This window comes from Coptis chinensis, chromosome 4, assembly GCF_015680905.1.
Source record: "Coptis chinensis isolate HL-2020 chromosome 4, ASM1568090v1, whole genome shotgun sequence".
NCBI lineage: Eukaryota > Viridiplantae > Streptophyta > Magnoliopsida > Ranunculales > Ranunculaceae > Coptis > Coptis chinensis.
In genome coordinates, this window is record NC_141459.1 from 104,697,775 (window position 1) to 104,722,640 (window position 24,866).

A 24,866-nucleotide genomic window follows, 5' to 3' on the forward strand; every position below is an offset into this window, starting at 1 on the left:
CTTAACACCTTCCTAATGCTCCTTCCCCGGATAAGACAGAAATCGGCTTACAACAATAACGGCGAAAGCAATATCCGGTATTGTACACACCATTGCATACATCAAGCTGCCCACTTCGGATGCATAAGGAATCTTTTTCATCTGACTCTGCTCATGCTCACTCTTTGGACATATCTCTTTGGTCATGCGAAACTGGCCACCAAACGGATAACTGACTGGTTTCGCTTGATCCATATTGAATCTCTTCAACACTTTCTCAATGCAGCTTTCTTGAGAAAGCCACAACTTCCAACTCTGTCTGTCACAAGTGATCCGCATCCCAAGTATCTGCTTTACTTGACCCAAATCCTTCCTCTCAAAGGACTTACTCAAGTCTTTCTTCAGCTTGGATATCTTGTTGATGCTTGGGCCAACTATCAACATATCATCCACATACAGCAAGAGCACTATGAAATCTCCATATGGAAATTTCTGAACAAACACACAATGATCGGAAGCAGACTTCTTGTATCCTTGCTTCGCCATAAAAGAAGCAAACTTTATGTACCACTGTCTCGGTGCATGTTTCAACCTATACAAGCTCTTTATCAGCTTGCATATTAGGTGCTCTTTTCCTTTGACCTCAAACCCCTCTAGCTGGTCCATGTAGACATTTTCTTCAAGGTCTCCATAAAGAAAAGCTGTCTTGAGATCTAGTTGCTCAACCTCTATGTTCATACTTGCGGTCATACCCAATACCACCAGGATAGAAGTCATCTTCACTACAAGAGAGAAAATCTCATCAAAGTCAATACCTTTTCTTTGACCAAATCCCTTCACAACAAGGCAAGCTTTGTGCCTTGGGTGTGGATTATTCTCCTCATGCTTGACTTTGTAGATCCACTTATTCTTGAGAATTTTTCTTCCTTTCGGTTTCTCAACTAACTCATAAGTGTGATTCTTATGCAAAGAATCCATCTCATCTTGCATGGCCTTCAACCACTTCTCTTTGTCTGTACTGTCAAGAGCCTCTTGATAGTACATAGGTTCTCCACCATCCGATAGTAGAACATACGTATGTGGTGGATACCTGGTTGAAGCTTGTCTCTCTGTGTCTGACCTCCTTGCCCCATCTGCTGGTGCCTCAGGAGGATGCACTTCTGCTTGCTCTGGTGGTGGTTCATGCACTTCATCTTGCATCTTCTATATCAATAGGTTCTATCCCATCATGAGCAATATGATTCTCATCATGAGCTTCAAGCCTATGGTTCTTTGCATTCTCAATGCCTTATGCACGTTCCACAGTAGGAACTTCTAGTTCTCAATCAACAAGATCATTAGTGAAAGCCTGTAGCTTCTCACCCTCCTCAAAGTCTGCTATGGTTTGGTTTTCCAAGAACACAATATCTCGACTTCGGATTACTTTCTTGCTAATCGGATCATAGAGTTTGTAACCAAACTTTTCATCTTCATAACCTTAAAAAATGCAATCGCTTGGCTTTGTCATCAAACTTGGATCTCACATCCTTTAGAATATGCACAAATGTCCTACACCCAAATACCCTCAAGTATCCATAATCAACATATATGCCCGACCATACTCTCTTTGAATAGTCACTATTCAGAGGCTTCGACGGCGATAGATTTATCACATGTACGGCTGTGCGCATTGCTTCTACCCAGTAGCTTCTACGTAGCTTAGAGTGAGACAGCATGCATCTCATCCTCTCTACAATGGTCCGATTCATCCTCTCGGCTATACCATTTTGTTGCGGGGTTTTGGAAACGGTTTGCTTATGACGAATCTTATGACTTTAGCAATACTCTTAGCAATGTAGAGAGAAATACACTTTAACAACTTCCCCGTCTCTCTTTCCACCATGCTATGGAATTTCTCAAACACGCCATGTACTACATCCTTGGTCTTCAGACTATATGCACATACCTTTCTCGACGCATCATCAATGAAGGTCACGAAGTATAAAGCTCCTCCGTGGGACTTTACTTTTATAGGACCACATAAATCTGTGTGCACTAGTTTAATGACATTGTCCTTTCTGTGAGACGAGAATCTTTGGAAAGACACCCTGTGTTGCTTTCCTACTAAATAGTGAGTACATCTATTTAAATGTGTACCTTTGATGTCTGGCAAAGTCTTTTGCTTAGCAAGAACTTCCATACCTTTTTCGCCCACATGACACAGTCTCTTGGGCCATAGTTCGGAGGAAGGTTCTTCCTCTGCCGCATTCACTTTTGCTTTACACAAACTAGCATGTGTTTTGTAAAGAGAGCAAGTTTTCTTTCCTCTGGCTGCTACAATGGAACCTCTGCTCAGTTTCCATACCCCGTTACGAAACGAGTTTACAAAGCCATCATCATCTAACTTCCCAGCGGAAATTAGGCTTAATCGAATGTCAGGGACATGTCTTACATCCTTGAGTGTCAAGGTGTATCCGACATTGGTTTCAATGTGAACATCCCCAAACCCTGCAATCTTTGAGACTCCACTGTTGTCCATTTTCACTTCACCATATTCACCACAGCTGTAGGTAGTGAAAAATCCCCTTTGCGGTCTGACGTGATAGGATGCTCTTGTATCTATCACCCACTCTGTATCCTGGCATGAGGTACTAAAATAATACTCACCACAATCTGACACAATTCCCACTAGACCATCATCGACTAGTGCGGTAGTATCTCTGCATGAGTTTCCATTCCTCTTTACCATGTCTTCATGTACATAGTTATTCTTCTTATCCCTCTTCAGTGTTCTGCACTCATATATGAAGTGACCCTTGGTGGCACAATAGTAGCACTGTCTCTCTACCTTAGGAGTTCTAGCTACAACCCTAGAGTTGTTTCTGTCATCACCTCTAGAATGAGATGGTTTTCTACTTCTACTTCTCCCCCGTTTCTCGGTGACAAGGATCTCTGAGTCAGAGAAGCTGCTTCTTGAACTCCTTCTAGTATCCTCATTCAACAAAGATGTGGTAGCCATCTCCATGGAAACGATTCCATCCTTGGCTGATCTGTGTAGAGAGACTGCTATCGTCTCCCAACTTTCGGGTAGAGAGCCTAATAAAAACAAAGCCTCAACTTCACCTCCCATATCAATCTTCATCAAATGCATCTGATTGATGGTATTCTATACTTCGTTAAGATGCTCAGACATTGAAGAACCTTCTTGGTAACTTCGTGTTGGCAAACTTCTTAACGAGCAACACTTTGTTTTCGCCCGACTTCCTCTCATAGAGGTCTTCGAGTTTCTTCCACAAGCCAAAAGCTGTAGTCTTTTGGGACATATGGTGAAAGACACTGTCGAATGTACCCAATTGCTTTTCTGTCAAGCTTGCTCCAGTTAGCCGCATCAATCGATTCCGATTTTTCTCCTCCATTCTCAATGGGTTGTGCTGAGTCCTTGCAATAGAGTAAGTATTCCATCTTGGCTTTCCAAATGGTGTAGTTCTTTCAATTCAGACTCGTCATGCGAGTGTTCACGGAATGGTCTATCTCTACAAGTTATTTAAACTCAAATCTTCTCCCAGGAGTTTTGTCAAACACCTTTCAACCAAGATTTGGATAACATCCTAGGTTAATCTAACCTGACTCTGATATCACTTGTTGGGGTTAATACCGATACCAATCGATCCCCACTACACAGATAACTAGTAATAGGATCAATAACAACTCTAGACAAAGATCTAAATATCCACTACAACCTAGCTAACATGCCCAACTCTCTAAACAACTGTTAATAACAGATAATAATGTAAAGATGTAAAAACATATCACAACACAAAGATATACCGTGGTTTGGCTAATGGTGACTACTTTCACAAGAGTTAATCCTTTTATAAAGTGGAAAGGAAGATTACAATCACTCCTTTCAGTCTTTCACCTTACTAGATCAATCCTCTCTCTTTACAGGCTTGTCTCTCTGTAAAGGTTATCTCTCAATCTTGATTGCTTTCAAGATTGGGCTTTCTCTCTCTTGTGTTGCCTTGGTTCGTGTCTCTTCTGTGTGTTAGGTTTTGCTAAAAACCACAACATATATTGCAAACTCGCAGTCTCACAAAAATAGAATTCTGCCGAAAATAGGCATGGCGCTGCGCTTTCGCATGGCTAACATCGAGCATCTTGCCCCTAAAAGTACTGTAAGTTGTTCACGACATGGGTGTGGGGAACGCCTTGAGCAAGACCAATCTGAGCGCACACGCGCGCCTAGGCATCTTCACGCAAACATAACTTATTTCTCTTTCTTCCTCATGTGAGGGATAACTCCAACAATCTCTTCCTCCCGAACAGTGAGGGGAGATACCTCCATGCAATTTCCAAATCAACAGGAGGAGTCTACCATTTGTTGGGGTTTAACACCGATACCAATCGATCCCCACTACACAGATAACTTGTACTAGGATCAATAACAACTCCAGATAACAATCTAAATATTTTCTACAACCAAACTAACATGCCCAATTCGCTAAACAACTATTAACAACATATAATAATGTAAAGCAGTAAAAACATACCACAACACAAAAATATATCGTGGTTCAGCCAATGGTGCCTACTTCCACAAGAGCTAATCCTTTTATAAAGTGGGAAGGAATATTACAATCACTCCTTTCAGTCTCTCACCTTACTAGATCACTCCTCTCTCTTTACAGGCTTGTCTCTCTTTAAGGTTATCTTTCAATCTTGATTGCTTTCAAGATTGGGTTTCCTCTCTGTGTGCTGTGTATTTTTGTGTCTTCTGACTTAGTTAGGGTTTGCCAAAAACCCAACCTGTATTGCAAACTCGCGGTTCTGTAAAAATAGAATTCTTCCAAATTTAGGCATGGGCGCGGGAGCGCTTTCGGCAAGGCCAATGTCGAGCGCACGCTCCCTAAAAACACTGGAAGCTGTCCATGACATGGGCGCGTGCGCGCCTTGAGCAAGACCAATCTGAGCGTGCGCGTGCTTAGACTTCTTCACGCAAACAGAACTTCTTTCTCTCCTCATCTGAGGGATAACTCCAATAATCTCCCCCTCCCGAACAGTAAAGGGGGATACCTACATGCAATTTCCAAATCAATAGGAGGAGTCTGCTACCATTCCGGCGGTAGCACAGCAAATATCAAACTTACCTTTCAGTAAGACTTTGGTCATCATATCCGACCCATTCTTGTCGGTATGGATCTTCTCGATACACAAATGCTTGTCTTCGAGTACTTCTCTAATTCAATGATAACGCACATGTATGTGCTTGGATCTAGAGTGAAAACTCGGATTCATGCTAAAATGGATGGCGCTCTGACTATCACATAAAACTACAAACTATTTCCGGTTTAGCCCAAGTTCATCGAAGAACCTCTTCATCCATAACATCTCTTTGCAACACTCAGTGGCTGCAATATACTCGGCTTCTGTAGTGGAGAGGGCAACACACTTTTGCAACTTAGATTGCCAAGAAACTGCTCCCCCTGCAAAAGTAACTAGATAACCGGAGGTGGACTTCATCGAGTCAACATCACCTGCTATGTCTGCATCCGCGTAGCATTCAAATAAGGGCTTACTTCTACCAAAACACAAACATTATTTGGAAGTGCCCTTGAGATATCTCAATATCCACTTAACACCTTCCTAATGCTCCTTCCCCAGATTTGAAAAAAATCGGCTTACAACACCAACGGCGAAAGTAATATCCGATCTTGTACACACCATTGCATACATCAAGCTGCCCACTGCAGATGCATAAGGAATCTTTTCCATCTGACTCTGCTCATGCTCACCCTTTGGACACATCTCTTTGGTCATGCATAACTGGCCACCAAACGGACAGCTGACTGGCTTCGCTTGATCCATGTTGAATCTCTTCAACACCTTCTCAATTTAGCTTTCTTGAGAAAGCCACAACTTCCCACTCAGTCTGTCACGAGTGATCCACATCCCAAGTATCTGCTTTGCTTGACCCAAATCCTTCATCTCAAAGGACTTACTCAAGTCTTTCTTCAGCTTGGATATCTTGTTGATGTTTGGGCCAACTATCAACATATCATCCACATATAGTAAGAGCACTATGAAATCTCCATCTGGAAATTTCTGAACAAACACACAATGATCGGAAGTAGACTTCTTGTATCCTTGCTTCGCCATAAAGGAATCAAACTTTATGTACCACTGTCTCGGTGCTTGCTTCAACCCATACAAGCTCTTTATCAGCTTCCATACTAGGTGCTCCTTGCCTTTAACCTCAAACCCCTCTGGCTGGTCCATGTAGACATCTTCTTCAAGGTCTCTATGAAGAAAAACTGTCTTGACATCTAGTTACTCAACCACAGCTGTACTTAGTGAAGAATCCCTTGTGTGGTGTGACGTGATAGGATGCTCCTGTATCTATCACCCACTCTGTATCCTGGCATGAGGCATTAAGACAACACTCACCACAATCTGTTATAATTTCCACTAGACCATCATCGACTAGTGTGGTAGTATCTCCTGAGTTTAGTTCCTCTTTTACCATGTCTTCATGTAGACAGTTATTCTTCTCATCCCTCTTTAGTGTTCTGCACTCATATTTGAAGTGGCCCTTGGTGGCACAATAGTAGCACTGTCTCTCTGCCTTAGGAGTTCTAGTTTCACCCCTAGATTTGCTTCTGTCATCACCTCTAGAATGAGATGGTTTTCTGCTTCTACCTCTCCCCTGTTACTCTGTGACAAGGATCTCTGAGTGAGAGGAGCTACTTTTTGAACTTCTTCTAGTCTCCTCTTTCAACAAAGACGCGGTAGCCATCTCCATGGAAACGATTTCATCCTTGGCTGATCCGTGTAGAGAGACTGCTAACGTCTCCCAACTTTCCGGTAGAGAGCCCAATAGAAACAAAGCCTCAACTTCGTCTCCCATATCGATCTTCATTAAATGCATCTGATTGATGGTATTCTGTACTTCGTTAAGATGCTCAGACATTGAAGAATCTTCTTGGTACTTCGTGTTGGCAAACTTCTTAACGAGCAGCACTTTGTTTCTGCCCGACTTCCTCTCATAGAGGTCCTCGAGTTTCTTCCAAACGCCAAAAGTTGTAGTCTCTTGGAATACATGGTGAAAGACACTGTCGTCAATCCACTGTCGAATGTACCCAATTACTTTTCTGTCAAGCTTGCTCCACTCAGCCGCAGCAACCGATTTCGGTCTTTATCCTCCATTCTCAATGGGTTATGCCAAGTCTTTGTAATAAAACAAGTCTTCCATCTTGGCTTTCCAAATGATGTAGTTCTTCCTATTCAGACTCGTCATGCGAGTGTTCATGGAATCGTCCATCTCTATAAGTTATTTAAACTCAAATCTTCTCTCATAAATTTTGTCAAACACCTTCCGACCAAGATTTGGATAACACCCTAGGTTAATCTAACCAAGGCTCTGATACCACTTGTTGGGGTTTAACACCGATACCAATCGATCCCCACTACACAGATAACTTGTACTAGGATCAATAATAACTCCAGACAACAATCTAAATATTCCTTATAACCAAACTAACATGCCCAACTCGCTAAACAACTATTAACAACAAATAATAATGTAAAGCAGTAAAAACATACCACAACACAAAAATATACCGTAGTTCGGCCAATGGTGCCTACTTCCACAAGAATTAATCCTTTTATAAAGTGGGAAGGAAGATTACAATCACTCCTTTCAGTCTCTCACCTTACTAGATCACTCCTCTCTCTTTACAGACTTGTCTCTCTGTAAATGTTATCTCTCAATCTTGATTTCTTTCGAGATTGGGTTTCCTCTTTGTGTGTTGTGTACTTTCGTGTCTTCTGACTTAGGTTTTGCTAAAAACCCCAACCTGTATTGCAAACTCGCGGTTCTGCAAAAATAGAATTATTCCGAATTTAGACATGGGTGCAGGCGCGCTCTCGGCAAGGCCAATGTCGAGCGCACGCGCCCTAAAAGCACTGGAAGTTGTCCACGGCATGTGCGCGTGCGCTTGAGCAAGACCACTCTGAACGTGCGCGCTCTCAGACTTCTTCACACAAACAAAACTTCTTTCTCTCCTCATATGAGGGATAACTCCAACACCATTAGCCGTCGTTTTAAGTTGCTCTTATCTCTACAAGGACAGCCAAATATTTGCAAAATAAATTTACAAGGCGTTTTGCAACAGTGCAGTTTTGTAAAGGGATTGCTTTGTTGCATCTCTCCAACTGAATACTTCTATTAGACATAAGACATTAGAGAACTCTATACGTTATTATTGATGTCAGCAATGACATCTTGCATATTTCCAGGAAGTTTCATGTGAGACAGTAGATACTTGGTGAAAACTGAAAAGTAATTGTGGACGCAGAGTCAGAGTTTTTTTCTTGGTAAAGAAGCAGAGTCAAAGTAGGGCCAAACAGCCAATAGCTTTGAACGTGACGTCTTATTGGCCAAGGCAGAAACCATGACAGTAGTACCGTAACACAACTATTATAAATGCACATTTGCATTGAGAGTGCTTTCATAAGACCATAACCATCTCATTAAAATGGAAGAAGTGACGCTATTCGGAGCAGGGACTAGTCGTTTTACTCACAGAGTGATATGGGCATTAAAATTGAAGGGTATAGATTACACATACATAAATGAGGATCTTACCAACAAGAGTGCCTTGCTTTTGAAGTATAACCCAGTTTATCAGAGAGTTCCAGTTCTTGTTCATGGTGGAAAAGCAATTGCAGAGTCTGTTGTTATACTTGAATACATTGATGAGACATGGCCAGAAAATCCTTTGCTGCCAAAAGATCCCTATAAGAGAGCTGTCACTCGGTTTTGGGCCAAGTACTTCGAGGATAAGGTAATACTGTTGATCGTTGGGTTAATGTCTTGTTAATTTTTATCTATATAACAAATTAGTAGCAATGATGATACAACTAGATTGTCAGGAACTACTCTCTTCTGCAACTTCTTACTCATCTTATTAATTATTTTTGGTTTTTAGTTATCATGCATTGGTGAATTTTTTTTAACAACTGGTGAGAAACGAGAAAAAGCAGCAAAAGATTGTTTGGAGATGCTGAGAACAATAGAAGAACAAGGTGGTCTTGGAGAGAAGAAATTTTTCGGAGGTGATGAGATTGGCCTAGCAGACTTGGTCATGGGAATTTTAGCTCGTTGGTTTGGAGTGATAGAGGAAGTAGTAGGGGTAAAGGTTATGGAACCCCAAGAGTTTCCACGTTTGCAGGCATGGATAAAGAATTTCAAGGAAGTTCCAGTCATCAAAGAAAACCTACCTGATCATGAGAAAATGGTACCCATGTACAAATTGCGAAGAGAGATGCTGATGGCAAGGACATCGGCATGAGATATACATGTGTCCTTAATTTATGTGCACCAATCCGGAGGTAGATGCTATTAGCCTCCCACGATACTTCTGTCCAATGTGTGCTTTCGTTTTTTTTTTCGTTATTCTCCAGTTCACTGCAATATAAATATATAATGCGCGTTATAGCGCTACATTGTACAGTGTAACGCCATGTTGATTTTTAATGTACCACTAAAAATTACAGTTCTCTATTGAAGTTTGTTCAAGTATTAGTTGAGCTTGTCTTTCGAAATTGGAAATCACTAATCCATTTTAATTCTTTAGGAGATGACATCCTAAAGAAACTATACCAGTCGCTTGTGTTCTCTGTCTAATTAATCGAGTTAATTCTTTGATTTTGCTGGTAAAACTAAAGTAAACTATTGAATTGATCACTCAAGTCCCCTTAATTCAACTTTAAGGATAGGCAACTACTACTTTTATATTATCAGTAACAAGGATACAATATGGGTGCGGTGGGTTCAAAAGAATTTGATCAGATAGGAATTTATGGGATTTGAAAATACCAAATGACTATTCTCTTGGGGTTGGCGGAATATACTCAAGGATAGAGATGAGGCCAAGGGTATAGCATTGCACCTGATTGGTAATGGGAAGAACACAAGTTTGTGGAGTGATCCGTGGCACTTAGAATGGGAAGAACACAACTAATATTACTCCCTATTAGATGAGCCAATTAGAATTTTCCCCAACTAGATGGGGAAATTAGGGTCTCCCTCTTGAGTACATACAAAAAAAAACACGGTCAATCCAATTGGTTCTCCCCACTACTTTGTATTGATTTTAATTTAAGTTGACCGTGTTTTTTTTTTGTGTGTACTCAGGAGGGAGTCCCTAATTTCCCCATCTAATTGGGAAAAATCCTAATTGGCTCATCTAATAGGGGTAATACTAGTTAACCCTAGTTTTAAACTTCTAAATATATTGCATTGCATTCTTATCAGTCAGTAAGGTCACGTATCATAATGCAAGTGCAATGTATAGAGAATCTGCCCAAGACTCACTGATTAACTTTCCTTTGCAGTGTAACTTTCAAGAGCACTTGGCATCCAGGCTCGAGAACTAATCCTCCTGAACCATCTGGAAACTGAGTTGAATCCACAGCAATTTGCAAGTCGATCTGCTAAGTTAACTTTTCTCAGATAAATCGAATTGTACTGTTGTCCAGAAATTATTATTATTATTATTATTATTTAGCTATATAGTTTCATCCTAAATTCCTAATGGAAGTCAAATGTGCAAAACTGAAATTGCTGTAAGAAACAAACCCCTTTTAGTGTTGCATTATGCAACCTTGGTTTAAGACATCCCAGGCGGCAGCCATTTTCAGCAACTTGATCATACATGTTCGGGAAAACTAAAAATTAAAATTAAACCACCATTTTATCTCTGTTCATAAAAATGTTTCAGAAAAAGTCTGGTTTAGAACCAAGAAAGAAAGCTAAGGGTACCAAATTATATGGTGACACAATTGGTTTTTGATGCATATATCTACAAGGGTAGCCGTATATATACTTGCAAATTAAATTGTTAAAATGAATCGACAAAGCCTTTTACATCACTGTTTGCACCGCAATTTTATAAAGGAATTGCTTTGTACTTTTGTAGCATCTCTCCAATTGAATACTTTTGTTAATTTTTGGAGAATCTTTTAGAGTTCGTCTACCCGAGGATATGTGATCCAACGGTCTCAAAACCCTCGTCCTTATGAGGTTATTCTCGTGGTAATTTATTGATGTTAGCAATGACATCATAATGGTTTCTTGATGCAGATGCCAATTAATAAATGGACATTTACACAGAGTGGTTCCATAACCATTGACTATGGAGCCTTAATGCCTAAGGCAAAGACTTCATCTGATTACATAACTTCTATGAATGAACATCTGCACTGAGACTACACTTTCGTAAGACCATAACCATCTCTTCAAAATGGAAGAAGTGACGCTATTAGGAGCAGAGCCTAGTCCTTTTACTTACAGAGTGATATGGGCATTAAAATTGAAGGGTATAGATTATGTTGCGACCATAATCGCGACCTATAGCTTTATTAGTACCCCGGCTCTCATTTTGGATCGGCTGCACCAATTTGGTTGCCTACGTACCCATTTCGGGAACAAGCCGCCGTAGTTCACCTCTCTCCTCACCCCTCTCAGCCTCTCTTCTTTTTTATATCCCTCTCTTAGGTTTACCTCATGGGGCCTAGTCTAGTCTTGGGCCTTTCTCCTGGCTCAACACATACTGTGGTCTGGGCCTTATCTCTTGGCCCAGTACCTATGTGATACATCCCTGAATATGGCTACTACATTTGCCCCCTCTCGGGTTCCGCGGCGATGACGACGATGGACCCGAGAAGTCCTCAAACTTTCTTGTCTTTCTCTTTGAACTCTAGATATCCACAGTATCTTGTGACTGTACGTAGTCTTCTCCTTAGGACATTTCGTATCCATGTACTCTGCTACTGGACCGTATGTTTGTGAAGTACTCAATCCATCAGTTCTTGTTCATATACCCCATTAACGTATCCCCAAAGAATCTCATCCCCTTCGCTCTCTCCCTTCAACTCGATACAATGCCCACAATGTGTCTCAACCCAGCCATAAGCTCTCCTTCATAGAACTCACTACTATGTCCACAGAGTGTCTCACCTCGACCTAACCTCTCTCTTTCCAAAAACTTGCCACTATGTCCGCGAAGTGTCTCCAATACTGTCATAATCTCTCCTTCACATAACTCACTTCTATATCCGCAGAGTGTCTCTCCTTTCATTTCCCTTTCGTGGGACTCAACTATCTCATCCCCTTCACTCTCTCTCTTCAACTCAATACAATGCCCACGCTGTGTCTCAACCCAACCATCACCTCTCACATAGAACTCCCTACCATATCAGCGGTATGCCTCCCCCAGCCACTTGCTCTCTTTCTCGGAACTCACTGCCCTGTCTGTGAAGTGTATCACCTCAGCCGCCATCTCTCCTTCAGAGAACTCACCACTATGTCCGGAGTGTCTCCATGCAATCATAAGCTCTCTTTCACATAACTCACTACTATATCTCTGCAGAGTGTCTCACCCTTTCATTTCCCTTTTCGTAGAACTCCACCGTCTCATCCCGCCCGGCTTTCTCTCTTCAACTCAATACCATGCCCACAATGTGTCTCAACCCGACCAACACCTCTCACATAGAACTCACTACCATATCGGGCCGATGCGCCTCCCCGACCACCTACTCTCCTTCTCGAACTCACTGCCTTGTCTACGGAGTGTATTACCTCAGCCACCATCTCTCCTTCAGAGAACTCACCACTATGTCTGCGGAGTGTCTCGTCCCCTGTATTTCTCCTTCTCATAACTCACTACAATGTCCGCGGAGGGTCTCCTCGCCTCACCATAAGCTCCCCTTCATAGAAATCTCTATCATGTCCAAGGAGGGCTCATCCCCGTTGTCTCGCCTCGAGTGGAGAGTCGGATGAGGGGCAACTCCACTTGCTCCCAGGTTTGACTCGGATCTCATGTCCGCAGAGGGCTCATCCCCCGCTATCTCGCTCCTGAGTGGAGTCGATGAGGGTAACTCGCTTGCCCCCGTGTTTGACTCGGATCTCATGTCCAAGGAGGGCTCATCCCCCGTTGTTCGGATCTCATGTCCGCATATCTCTTTGCATCTCCGGCCTGCGGCTCAACCAGTGCTCTGGGGCTACTCTCTTTGACCAGCCTGTCTCTTGCCTTTCTCGTCTCCGCTGGGGGCTCATCCCACCCCGCGGGCTCGCTCGAGCTCTCGCCTGTTGGGGCTCTCTCCTTGCCTCATATATCTCTAGCATCTTTGGTCCGCGGAGGGCTCATCCCACTCCACAGGCTTGACCGGGTTGTCGCCGGTTGGGGCTCTCTCATTGCCCCATGTATCTCTAGCATCTCTGATCCGCGGAGGGCTAATCCCACTCCGCGGGCTCGCTCGGGCTCTACTTTGTTGGGGCTCTCTCATTGCCCCCCATGTATCTCTAGCATCTCGATATCGCGGAGGACTCATCCCACTCAGCTGGCTTTCGCTTGGGCTCGCCGGTTGGGGCTCTCTCATTGCCCCATGTATCTCGAGCATCTCTGATCCGCGAGGGGCTCATCCCACGGGCTTGCTTGCTCTCGCTCGCCCGGTTGGGGCTCTCTCATTGCCCCCAGTATCTCTAGCATCTCTGATCCGTGGAGGGCTCATCCCACTCCGCGGGCTCGACCGGGTCGTCGCCGATTGGGGCTCTCTCATTGCTCCATGTATCTCTAGCGTCTCTAATCCGCGAAGGGCTCATCCCACCCCGCTCTCATTCGGATAGCCCCACGACATATCCGCGAAGGGTCTTCTCGAACCCCTCCGCCACTACTAAAAAAAGGACATATTATGACGCATGTTTTTTTATCTATCTTGACGGTTTTGTTGAAAAACGTCAAGATAGGTGTCTTGGTGATATTTTTATGACGGATATTGCAAAAATATGTCGTGTATGACACAGGCGTCAAGAAAATATGATAATTTCATGACGGCTATTCCAACATTATGTCGTGTAAGACATGGGCGTCAAGAAAATATGATAATTTCATGACGGCTATTCCAACATTATGTCGTGTAACACACACGCGTCAAGAAAATATGATAATTTCATGACGGCTATTCCAACATTATGTCGTGTAACACACAGACATCAAAAAAATATAATAATTTCATGACGGCTACTCCAACATTATGTCGTGTAAGACACAAGCATCAAGAAAATATGATAAATTTAGACGTGTTTCCTAAAACAGTCAGGTATAATAAACCGTCAACACCCTTCGCAATTTTTTGGGGTGCATTGTTCGACCATTTTGGCGTTCAATTGAACCGTCAATAACAAATAAAATAAACATCAGTAAATCGCTAAGAAACAATGAACCGTCAATAAATATTTCCTTCATGACTAAGCCTAAACAAGCCCACGTTCACTCTGCGTCTTGAGTTCAAGGTCTATCCATTAGAAAATAAATCTTTGTTTTTCCGATTAAAAATGAAAAAAGTATTTCCTTTCCTTTCCAGTTAAAATTTAAGAAACACTGTCAAAAAATTGAGTAGCAATGAAGGAAATTGCAGTCACTCCCAAATTTGATTTCGCTTTGGTTTTGTCAGATTCAAGTGGAAACCGTAGGTTTGCCAATCTAAATTCTTATTCAAACCTAACTCATATTTGATGAACCTTCTCTAACATCTCAGAATGGAGAAGAAAGTACCTCATTTTCTCCTAAATTTTGATTTTTATGTGTTCGAATCTTTGAATTTTTGTTTTGGTTTTCTCTGATTTAAATGGAAGCCTTAGAATTGGATCGATCAAGCTATGCATCTCTGTCTCAATTTCTTCAACCCTATCACTATTGCCTTCAATTCGTTTCGAGTTTATTAGGGTGAATTTTTTACAATGAATTCTGGTGATTTTTTTTCTTGGTATCTTCCAATTATAATGCATAATTTCATCTTTTGAAATTACAAAGTTACCATTGCTTAATCCTTAAGTGATTTTCTTTCAGAAAGACAATCCTGAACTAACCCTCAAGTGATTTTTTACTGGTGCTTGCCGCATCCAAAACCTCCCCTTTGTTTTCTAAAACCCTATCTTTTCAAGATGAATGTGGAAAAGCTTATGAAAATGGCTGGGCGGTTAAGACCGGTGGCAAGGGTAGCATGAGAAAAGAAGAAGAAGGTCGATCCACGGGACCACAACCACTTGATGATAAAAGGCTCGAGCACTCTTAAAGACTACGTGTCAATGTCATCCCAGCCATTGAGGAAGTCAACATTTTTAAGGATGACCGCAGTCATCCGGTTTCATAATCCAAAAGTTCAAGCTTCAATTGTTGCAAACACTTGGTTGTTAGTGGAACTCCTCGGACAAAGAAACTGCGGGGATATTCTCCCCGGATCATCAACCAATTGGGACCGGATAACTGGACAACCTGAGGAGGCTTGCTGAACAATTTCAGGAGGAGGCACCTGGTGCAGCTGTAGGTGTAGCACCACAAGAGTAGGATGACGATGATGATATCCCAGATCTTGTACTAGGGGAAACATTTCGAAGCTGCTGCTGAGGAGAAACAAACTTCTTAGAAATTCTCAAGGGAAGTTTCTGAATATTGTTATTTCCTTATTTGCATCTCTGTTCTTGTAGTTTCTCTCAGTGACTTTTTCCTTGGTTTTGTTTTTTAGATTTTTGCATTCCCACACGTACTGCCAAGTAATTATAAACTTTGTATTTTCGCAAGTGATTTTTTACTAATTAGCAACCCTGAGGCTTTTCTAATTGGTTTAAAAATTGAAATTTAGAACTCTTACATCTGTTGTATAATTAACTTTCCAATACTGAGATCTGCGGGGGGGGGCTCTCCTTCGGAATGCACATCCGGGAACATCTCAGCCTGCCCCATGTTTGATTCGGACACGAGGGTCCACGAAGGGCTCGTCCCCTCCGCTCTCTGGCTTAGAAGCAGCTCCTCTCTATCTCTTCCCACACAAGAGTAGACCCAACATCCTCACTACATAGAGATACCAGCAGATTCCGAGGTTCCCCGTATAGCTAGTATGGGGCTAGACCCCGGTCTTGCTTAATGTTATATCCTGTAATAAACCCGCTCAATCTCAAATCTGTTCCGCGGATCTTTCTCTTCCTCTGTACCCTGCCGCGGTGTATGCCCCTCTATGTTTTGTCACTTTTGTGCTATCATCTTACCATCCGTATTCAGACGCTTCCACGCCGTTGACCTCAGTCCCAATCTATTGGTCCCATTGTTCCCTTGTCTCCAACTTCCTCACTGCCGATGTTGTTACATTGAATACTCTACAAAAAACTAAAACCACCAAGAACACTCTCAGCTTGTTAAGTGTCACCAACAACTTGCCCAAACCTTTCACCAGTATGATGTGAAAAGTCATTCCCAAAAATTACACAAGCTTCGGCAAAATGAGGAAACATCCTCCCTCTTAGGTGCTTATCTTTGGGATGTGCCCTAAAATACGCATCCCACGCTTGACGATCAACCCCAATACACTTGGTTTCTTGGTTGTAAGAAAAATCAAACTCAGTAGTCTCGATAAGTTCATTGACAGTGTTGTAATCCTTCTTCATAGTTTTAATCCTTTCCCATAACCTGTGGATGAAACTACTTGATTTCTGTGAAATATTCCTGTGCTACGACCATCAGTCAGATAGACCTCCTTCATCTCCTGCATACTATGACAATTTCATAGTAAAGCCTTTGATACTCTGGAAAAATGAATGTCTAACTTATAACCTGCAAACTCCATTCTAGCTACAATGTCAACCATGTCCTTAAACTTGTCTTGAGAAATAAAGAGAATTAATAAGTCGGTTGCACACTGGCGGCATCAATCTAACACCCCTCTCTAATGTGTAGAGAAAAACATTTAAAGCTAGATCAACCTTCTTCTCATGGCAGAGGCAATTAATCAAGTAAACACAACTTGGAGGTGTGACGCTAACTTTACATTCTTCAAGCACGTTAAAGATCTTGAGAGCTTGATCTAGCATTCCTGCCTGACACAACCCAGTGAGAAAGATATTGTAAAGTGAAGACTCAACAACTTTGCACTTCATATCCATTTCTAGTACTCCACGAACTGCAACTTCGATATTTCCTAGATCCACATTTTTCTCCATTAATTTGAGTCTCTCGTTGTTGTGATCAGGAAGACCTCTCATATACTTCATCCACAGACTAAAAGCTAGTATCCACTTCCGCTTACGACAATAACACTTCATCAAGATTATTGTAAAAAGACCAAATTGAGAAACACTATTTCTTTCCATCTGATGGAAGACATGAAGGGCATCCTCTTCTCTATTGACCCGTTGAAGCCCATCAATTAGTGTCCCGTACGTAATGGCATCAGGGGAGTACCCTTTAAGTTGAAGATCCTTAAAAAGTTTGAAAGCACTATTTATATCACCTGATTTGCAAAAACCATTCATCAGTATGTTGTACGTAAAGAGGCTAGGCACAACCCCACTATTAGCAAGCTGTCTGAGAAGCTTGTAAGCCTTGAGTATTTTCCCAGATTCACGCAAGCGCTCTACCATTGTTTGCAAGCTCGCACTATCAAGGACCTGATCTGCACCTTGAGAGAGTCGAAGAAATAGAGATGGGTTTCTCCCAATCTCCATCTTGAAAAATAAAATCTTAGCTTCCTCTAACTTCTGAACCTTACAAAGACCACGTATAAGAGCATTAAAAGTCATAACAGTTGGAAAACATTTCTTCTTCTCCATCTCTTCAAAAATCTGTTGTGCCTCCCCTTCTAGACCTTGGTTACACAGACCACAAATAAGAATAGTGTAAGTTGCGGTCGGGAAAACTTTCATGCTTTGATATCTCTAGTTTAAGAGACCGAGCCTTATCCATAAGCCCGCATCACAAAACCCTTGATCAAAGTATTATAGCAATGCGTTATTAGGAACCAAACCCTCCTCACTCATCTCGGTTAAAAGCGTTAATGCCTCCTCAACTTTACACAAACGAATAACCTTTAATCATAACGGTATAAAACACAACATCAGGAACAATATTTTCCTTCAAAACCGTCCTATACCATTCACACGCCTCATCAAATCTCCCAACTCTAAACAACCCATCGATCAAAGAACCATATGCATTCAACCCAATAACAAACCCCTCCTTCAACAAACCAATAAGACTAAGAGACTCATCAACTTTACCAACTTTGCATAACCCATCAATCAAAGCATTGTAAGTAACAATATTAGGACAAACACCATTCAACTTCATACTATCCAACAAACTCTTCGCCTCATCAGTTCTATTAACATGACATAAACCCGAAATAACAACAGTATAAACCATAGTATCAGGACTAACTCCTTTTTCCACCATTTCATCAAACAACTTTATCGCATCTTTTCGTTTTCCCAAATTTTTACGAAACCATGAATCGATTATAACAAAAGTAGACCGATTCGAGAAAACACCCAGATTTCAACATTTGATTATAAACAGCCAATGCTAATAAAAACACTTCTTTCTCAACTAACAAATGTAATACAATATTAAAAGTAAATGTATTAGGAACTGAATTAAACTCTTTCATCTTACCAAAACACTCCACAGCTCTCTCCTCAAATCCCGCTTTCTCATAAGTTGTAATTAAAATCTACATTACTTTGGTTTTGGAGCCAAAGACGGGATTTGAGATTTGAAACTTGAAACCACACCCATTTGTTTTGGGTTGGTTCGATCCTTGATCCTGTGTTCTCTCTGTCTTCATCAGCAAAGTCAGCCGGACCCACTGCTTTCGTAGACAAAGTCAGGTGGATTCCTCATCCTCAACGCATGAATGTTTAAGTCGAGTATTTGACTTTGAAAATAGTTAATCAGTTCAGCCGAAGTCCTGACGTCCCCACAGACGGCGCCATTTGTTGCGACCATAATCGCGACCAATAGCTTTATTAGTACTCCGGCTCTCATTTTGGATCGGCTGCACCAATTTGGTTGCCTACGTACCCATTTCGGGATCAAGCCGCCGTAGTTCACCTCTCTCCTCACCCCTCTCTGCCTCTCTTCTTCGCCTCCTCCTCTACTCTCCTCTCTCTTCCTTTTTATATCCCTCTCTTAGGTTTACCTCATGGGGCCTAGTCTAGTCTTGGGCCTTTCTCTTGGCTCAACACATACTGTGGTCTGGGCCTTATCTCTTGGCCCAGTACCTATGTGATACATCCCTAAATATGGCTACTACAGATTACACATACATAAATGAGGATTTTACAAATAAGAGTGCCTTGCTTTTGAAGTATAACCCAGTTTATCAGAAAGTTCCAGCTCTTGTTCATGGTGGAAAAGCAATTGCAGAGTCTGTTGTTATACTTGAATACATTGATGAGACATGGCGAGAAAATCCTTCTTTGCCAAAAGATTCCTATGAGAGATCCGCTTTCGATTTTGGGCCAAGTACTTCAAGGATAAAGGTATCTTGTTGATAGTTGATTTTTTTTAATGGAAATTTACAACCATTCTACTGATCAAATTGGTCTTCTAAATAGCTGAGTTTGATTCTAACTATTTAGATCATCCATTTAATTACTAGTACTACTAAGTAATAGCTTGACGTCCAACGTCCAAGGCAGTTAATTAAATACATCCAACAAGATAGCCCAACTGGTAAGGAAGGGTGTTGGTGTGTCCCCGACGAGCCTGGGTGGTGGCCTCTAGGCTGGGACTGGTTCTAACCACTCCATAACACACACATCCCCGTAGTGGTCAGCGACGCTGCTGCCATGAACCCAAACAAAAAAAAAAAAAAAAAAAACAAACAAACAGTTAATTAAATTGTGAAAAATCCAAATTGAAATTATGGAAAGTTCAGTCAACTGATTAAATCCAGTTAGTAGTTGATGCAATATGCGATACACGAGTTCATTAACGATTTTTTAATTTACGTCGATACAATAAATTAGTAGCAATTATCGTTACAACTAAATATCATTTGTGAGAGGGAGAATGTAAAGAACTACTCCCTTCGCAACTTCTTACTCATCTTATTAATTATTTTGGTTTTAGAACTCTTCCATTGCTGAATTATTTGTCGCGACCGAGAGAATCGAGATAAAGCAGCAAAAGATTGTTTGGAGATGCTTGAAAGCTATAGAAGAACACGGTGGTCTTGGAGAAGATATTTTTGGAGGTGATAAGATTGGCCTAGTAGACTTAGTCTTGGATTTTTAGCACAATGGTTTGGAGTGATAGAGGAAGTAGTAGGAGTAAAGATTATGGAACCCCAAGAGTTTCCACGTTTGCAGGCATGGATAAAGAATTTCAAGGAAGTTCCAAATCATCAAAGAAAACCTACCTGATCATGAAACAATAGTACCCATGTTCAAATGGCGAAGAGAGATGCTGATGGCAATGGCATCCACATGAGATATACTTGGGGTCCTTTATGTGCACCAATTCGAGGGAGATGCTATTAACCTCCCACGATAATTGTGTCCAATGTGTGCTTTCATTTTTACTTTTCCGTTATGCTCCAGTTCTTTGCTATATAATGCGTGTTATAGCCTACATTGTACGATGAAGCGGGACACCATGTTGATTTTTATTGTATTGCTAATAATTACAATAGTTTTTTAGATTTCCACTCCCAGCAACTTTGTCAATTAGACTTCCACCCCCATTTGACGTGATGTCATCCAATTAGACTTCCACCCTCAGTTCTTCCATTATTAGACTTCCACCCCGGCAACTTTGCCAATTAGACTTTCACCCTCGGTTCTTCCATTATTAGACTTCCACCCCCAATTTCCGCGATCCACGGTCTTCCCACGAAACCAATTCAAGAGTTATAAGAAGTGTGGCGGTTGGTGGCATAAGCGCCTTGACACCCGACCCATCTCCCCAAAGCCATCGAAAGTACAAAAAATGCAATGTAAGTCACGGGTTCCACAATCAGTACAAGTCAATGATTTCCATTTCAAGCAAATTTACATCTTTGTGGCTTTCCTTTGTCGGGAGAACCTTTTCTCCCTTCTTCATTGTCTTTACAGCTTTCAAGAGTCTTTGGCGAGAAATAACCCTACTGCAAAGGCAGAACATGCAGATCCTATTAGAGAAGTTGCAACAAAGATAACCAACTAGTATTCACCCTAAAGTAAGGTACAAAACTCCCACCATCACCAATGGTAAACTCCACCCCTTTAGATTTGGAAACCAACGTACCATCTTCAAGCTGAGCTTCATATTTAATTGCAAAATGGACAAAAGAGAAGCCCGAGAAAACATAACCAAGCAATTCCATCTCACGAAAATCAACTAAATGATGCAATATGCAGGTCAATAACAAACCAAACAAATACCCTTTGAATGACAGGTTTTTGTAAACATCCCTCGCAGTTGATCGCACCTGCAAAGTTTCATTTCCCTCTAGGTTTATAGTAACTGACAAACTATAACATCTACTTTCCCCAGTAAGTAATTGCCACAAATAAATTATTCATCATCATCTTTTCTAATGTAAAAGAAGATGTAATAGTAATTTTTAAATACATAATTAAATCAATAGCTAAATGCAAAGGAAGTAGGGGAATTTGGCTCTAACGATCCTAATCCGGCCCTGACCGACCCGACCCGAAGCCCTATAAAGCTCTCACAACTAAAGCCCTCATAGAGTTTAAGGCAGGGGTCCCGACCCTAATGCTTTCTAGGGTAGGGCTAGGGATAAGGTTCTAAAACATAGGCCCGACCCTAATTCAGCCTTCATTAGCCCGACCCTAACCAAGCCTTAGTTATAGTTTCACACTTTCACTATAAATACACATACCATAATTGTCCAATTCTTTGTTAAATATTTTCAATTAAAATAACATTGTCCTTTGTAATTTATCACTTACAGCCAAGGGTACTTCCAATAACTTATCTTATATAACAAAAATTTGTCAACTTAGCAGCCATGAAGAACAATGAGCACTAGCCTAATAAAAAATTAAATAAGACTTTATCCCTTTGATCATCAAATCAAAGTATATAACTTATTATTCTCAATTTCTTTTCCCACTTACTTCTTATATATTATATTTTTATTCACATCCAACCCAAGTCTAGAACTAAAGGTTTCCTTCCACACCATTAAAGCGAAATACAGAGCAGAGACATTTGTAACACGGAAACTAAAAAACAACCTTTGTCAGAAAAATGGCATTTGTAATTTTAAACCTTTCTCCATCACTTGTTCAAAAGCCAATCTTTTCATTTCCACATACAAAGTTTGAATCACTTTTAAATTAGAAGAAAAGTAATATTATATTCGTTTGAATCTATTATGAAAACAGTTTATGATATTGGAAACAGTTTAACAACTTCCCTTCCCTTTAACCAAACTTTAACCAAAGATATTATGTTTCTTCTTTATATCTATTACTTCTTCTTTTAAAATGGTAATATAATTATTTGTCTATGTACTTTTCAATGCTAAATGTAATTTTAGTGAGGTTTGAGTACAAGGAAGAACAAATTCTGAACTCTCAATGTACTTCAGTTATTGTTGGACTTATCCAGGATTATTACTAGATTGGTGGGACTTTGAGTTTGTAGATCTTTGTATATTTTTGTAATATAAATGAGTTTTAAAACTGATGTAGTAAAAAGAAGAAAATATATAGGCCCGGCCCTAAAGCCTTTAAAGAGGGCTTAAGATAGGGTTAGGGCTTGAGATTTAGACTTGTGATCCGATCCGACCCGACCTTAATATCTGAAGGACTTTAAATGTTTAGTGCTGGGTTAGCCCGACCCGGCCCATTGCCCACCCCTAAAAGGAAGCAAAAACAACCAACTATAAACCGAAAACACTTGTGTTTACTTATTTTACGTAGGTAAAGCTTCACTAATTGATGAATTCACCTCAAGTCAATCAGGATCTTTATTTCTAACTAACTTATACGAAGAAAACGTGTTAAAAAATGACCCACATGCAAAAGTAAAAAAAAAATGAATGAAAAGCTTTATGACGACAAACTTGAAAAAGAACACGAAGCGGGGATGACAATGTCAACAGAAATAGTAGCAGAATTTGTCCAAGAAAAAGGTGAAGTTCTTTGGAATGAACATCCGAGCACATGCCTAAAAATCTCCCGAGCTCCTTCGATAATAAGCCTGGCGGACGGATGGCAAGCCTCTGAGAGAAACCCAACCAAAAATAAAAAGGTTTATTATTAATTGAAAAAATAAATAATTAATGAATCTTTGAAATGAAGAAAAAGAAGGACCTCTTCTTCTCGTTCAATTGGGCTTCGTAAAACCACGAAATCTTCTTCATGTTTTCATTCAATTGTGTAATGAAAAATGAAAAATGAATTTTCCGCCGAAGATCTAATAAGTCGGTTTACGCTTTTAATATCTTAAGCCATCAATGAGGATGTTGGGAATATGGGTTAAGATGCTCCGATCCTCCTCTCGATAATAATAGGGCAGTTAATGTCTCGGTTGTAGATTTTCAATTCAGCGAGGGCAGTTGTAGATTTTCAATTCGCGAAGCATGGTGAGTGGTTTCAACTCCTCTGGCTTGAAATCAAGGTATTTGCACGAATAAAAACTCAATTGTTGAAGTGACGTGAGTTGGTTTAATCCTTGGGGGAGAGAGGAATGCGGAAGAGAATAGATAAAAAGAGACTTGAGGTTGTTGTTGTGGGTGAAGGACATTAACGATTTTGAAAGAACACCTACATCGTACAATAATGCCAGACTTTCAAGCCGAGGAGGAAAAAGGTAGTGCGGTTCCACCTTCAAATTTGGGCAATAATAAAGGCGCAAGTATGTAATATTGGACATCATCCAAGAAAGAGGGAGCGTGGAGCCAACATAGTGTTCTATTTCCAATCGTTCCAAGCTTTCTTTATGTGGTTCCAGATTTTCAAGAACACCTTCCATCCTTTGTATGTACTCTTCACTGCTGACATGTCTAATATCTTGAGGATATACCTCATCTCCGAAATTCAACAGCAAGGCTAAAATATTTTTTTTTCTGCAGTGCAGCTTGCTTGTCCTCATTCACACTTTTACATGCCTCAACCCGTAATAGATAGGCTTCCTTTTTAGAAAATTGAGATTTCCTAGTTCCCCAATCCACGGACCCTTTGCTGCTTCAATCACTCACAACAAACTTACTTAATGTTCGAAGCTGCCTCAATCTCTCAATGCCTCCTCGCGGATAATACTTTAGAGAATAAGTGAGTTCAACTTCCAGATGTCTTAAGTTAGAAAGTTCCACAATTCCTTCTGACAGTTTGCAAAGATTAAGACAACGGTTAAGCTTCAATGTTTGCAAATTAACTAGACTTCTCATTGTCTTAGGCAATTCCTTCAGTCTTGTATCCGACAAATCAAGGTACCGAAGATGTAATAATCTACTCACTTCACTTGGAAGTACTTCCAGGACAGAAGTCTGTGCACTCAAGTCTAAGGTCCTAAGACATGTCAACTTGTGTAATGCAGAAGGTACCAACTTGGGTGGTATTCCTACCAACAGCGTGCGTAACTTCTTCGCTTCATAGATAGATGGATTCTCTACATCAGCAACTGTCAAATGACGAATCTTGTGACTGCAAATTTTCTCATTATTCACCAAAAGCGAGCAATCAGTTTTTGTGAGGAACTCGGTAAAGTCATGTACGAGATCATGCATCTTGCATTCAACAATGTTTCCATCATCGTCTTTCTTAAAATTTTGGAAGAATGAACTCATCGCCAGATCATCAAAATACTCTACACCAACCCTCTCTAGCTCTCTTGCTCCATCAGAGCCGAGATAACTGTATAGACTGTGATTACAACCTCTGATCTTACTCCTCTCTCTCGTCTTTCTTTTCTTTTTTCTCTTTCTTCTCTTTTTCTCTCTTCTCTTTCTCTTTTGTATCTTTTTCTTTCTCCACGTACCGCAGCGGTTACCTTGCAGTTCCTGGTGCCGCTCTCCCACTCTCCACGTTTCGCAGCAGTTCCCGAGCGGTTGGGATACCG

The 24,866-nt window shown here is 40.9% G+C and overlaps 3 protein-coding genes and 2 pseudogenes across 5 annotated transcripts; 3 read left to right on the top strand and 2 right to left on the bottom strand.

Moving 5' to 3' along the window:
* The first annotated feature begins 8,307 nt into the window (after positions 1-8,307).
* Positions 8,308-10,979, top strand: LOC147506548 (putative glutathione S-transferase). 3 transcript variants are annotated; one of them, XR_015193810.1, is made up of 4 exons: positions 8,441-8,801; positions 8,946-9,348; positions 10,354-10,675; positions 10,756-10,979. XR_015193810.1 is itself a non-coding variant. In XM_086558657.1 (3 exons), the coding sequence occupies exons 1-2, from the start codon at positions 8,493-8,495 to the stop codon at positions 9,306-9,308; spliced, it is 672 nt and encodes a 223-aa protein (XP_086414783.1). In that variant the 5' UTR covers positions 8,441-8,492; the 3' UTR covers positions 9,309-9,348; positions 10,354-10,979. The 3 variants fall into 3 exon arrangements, 2 of the variants coding, with proteins under 2 accessions (XP_086414782.1, XP_086414783.1); XM_086558657.1 differs by having other exon boundaries at positions 10,354-10,979; XM_086558656.1 differs by lacking the exons at positions 10,354-10,675; positions 10,756-10,979 and having other exon boundaries at positions 8,308-8,801; positions 8,946-9,520.
* A 3,983-nt stretch (positions 10,980-14,962) lies between these two features.
* LOC147506549 (nascent polypeptide-associated complex subunit beta pseudogene) lies at positions 14,963-15,552 on the top strand (annotated as a pseudogene).
* A 1,023-nt stretch (positions 15,553-16,575) lies between these two features.
* On the bottom strand, positions 16,576-18,584 carry LOC147506550 (uncharacterized; annotated as a pseudogene).
* A 506-nt stretch (positions 18,585-19,090) lies between these two features.
* On the top strand, positions 19,091-20,087 carry LOC147506551 (glutathione transferase GST 23-like). The gene is made up of 2 exons (XM_086605788.1): positions 19,091-19,330; positions 19,923-20,087. The coding sequence occupies exons 1-2, from the start codon at positions 19,091-19,093 to the stop codon at positions 20,085-20,087; spliced, it is 405 nt and encodes a 134-aa protein (XP_086461914.1).
* A 3,907-nt stretch (positions 20,088-23,994) lies between these two features.
* LOC147506552 (disease resistance RPP13-like protein 4) lies at positions 23,995-24,594 on the bottom strand. The gene has a single exon (XM_086605789.1). It carries the CDS (start codon positions 24,592-24,594, stop codon positions 23,995-23,997), a length of 600 nt encoding a protein of 199 aa, XP_086461915.1.
* Positions 24,595-24,866: the final 272 nt, after the last annotated feature.

Bases quoted from the DNA above. Each gene is read 5' to 3' on its own strand.
- LOC147506548 (XM_086558656.1), top strand. From the start codon at position 8,493: ATGGAAGAAGTGACGCTATTCGGAGCAGGGACTAGTCGTTTTACTCAC. The intron at 8,802-8,945 runs GTAATACTGTTG...TTTGGTTTTTAG, and splicing joins CCAAGTACTTCGAGGATAAG to TTATCATGCATTGGTGAATT.
- LOC147506551 (XM_086605788.1), top strand. From the start codon at position 19,091: ATGGCTACTACAGATTACACATACATAAATGAGGATTTTACAAATAAG. The intron at 19,331-19,922 runs GTATCTTGTTGA...TTTTGGTTTTAG, and splicing joins CAAGTACTTCAAGGATAAAG to AACTCTTCCATTGCTGAATT.
- LOC147506552 (XM_086605789.1), bottom strand. From the start codon at position 24,594: ATGAGTTCATTCTTCCAAAATTTTAAGAAAGACGATGATGGAAACATT.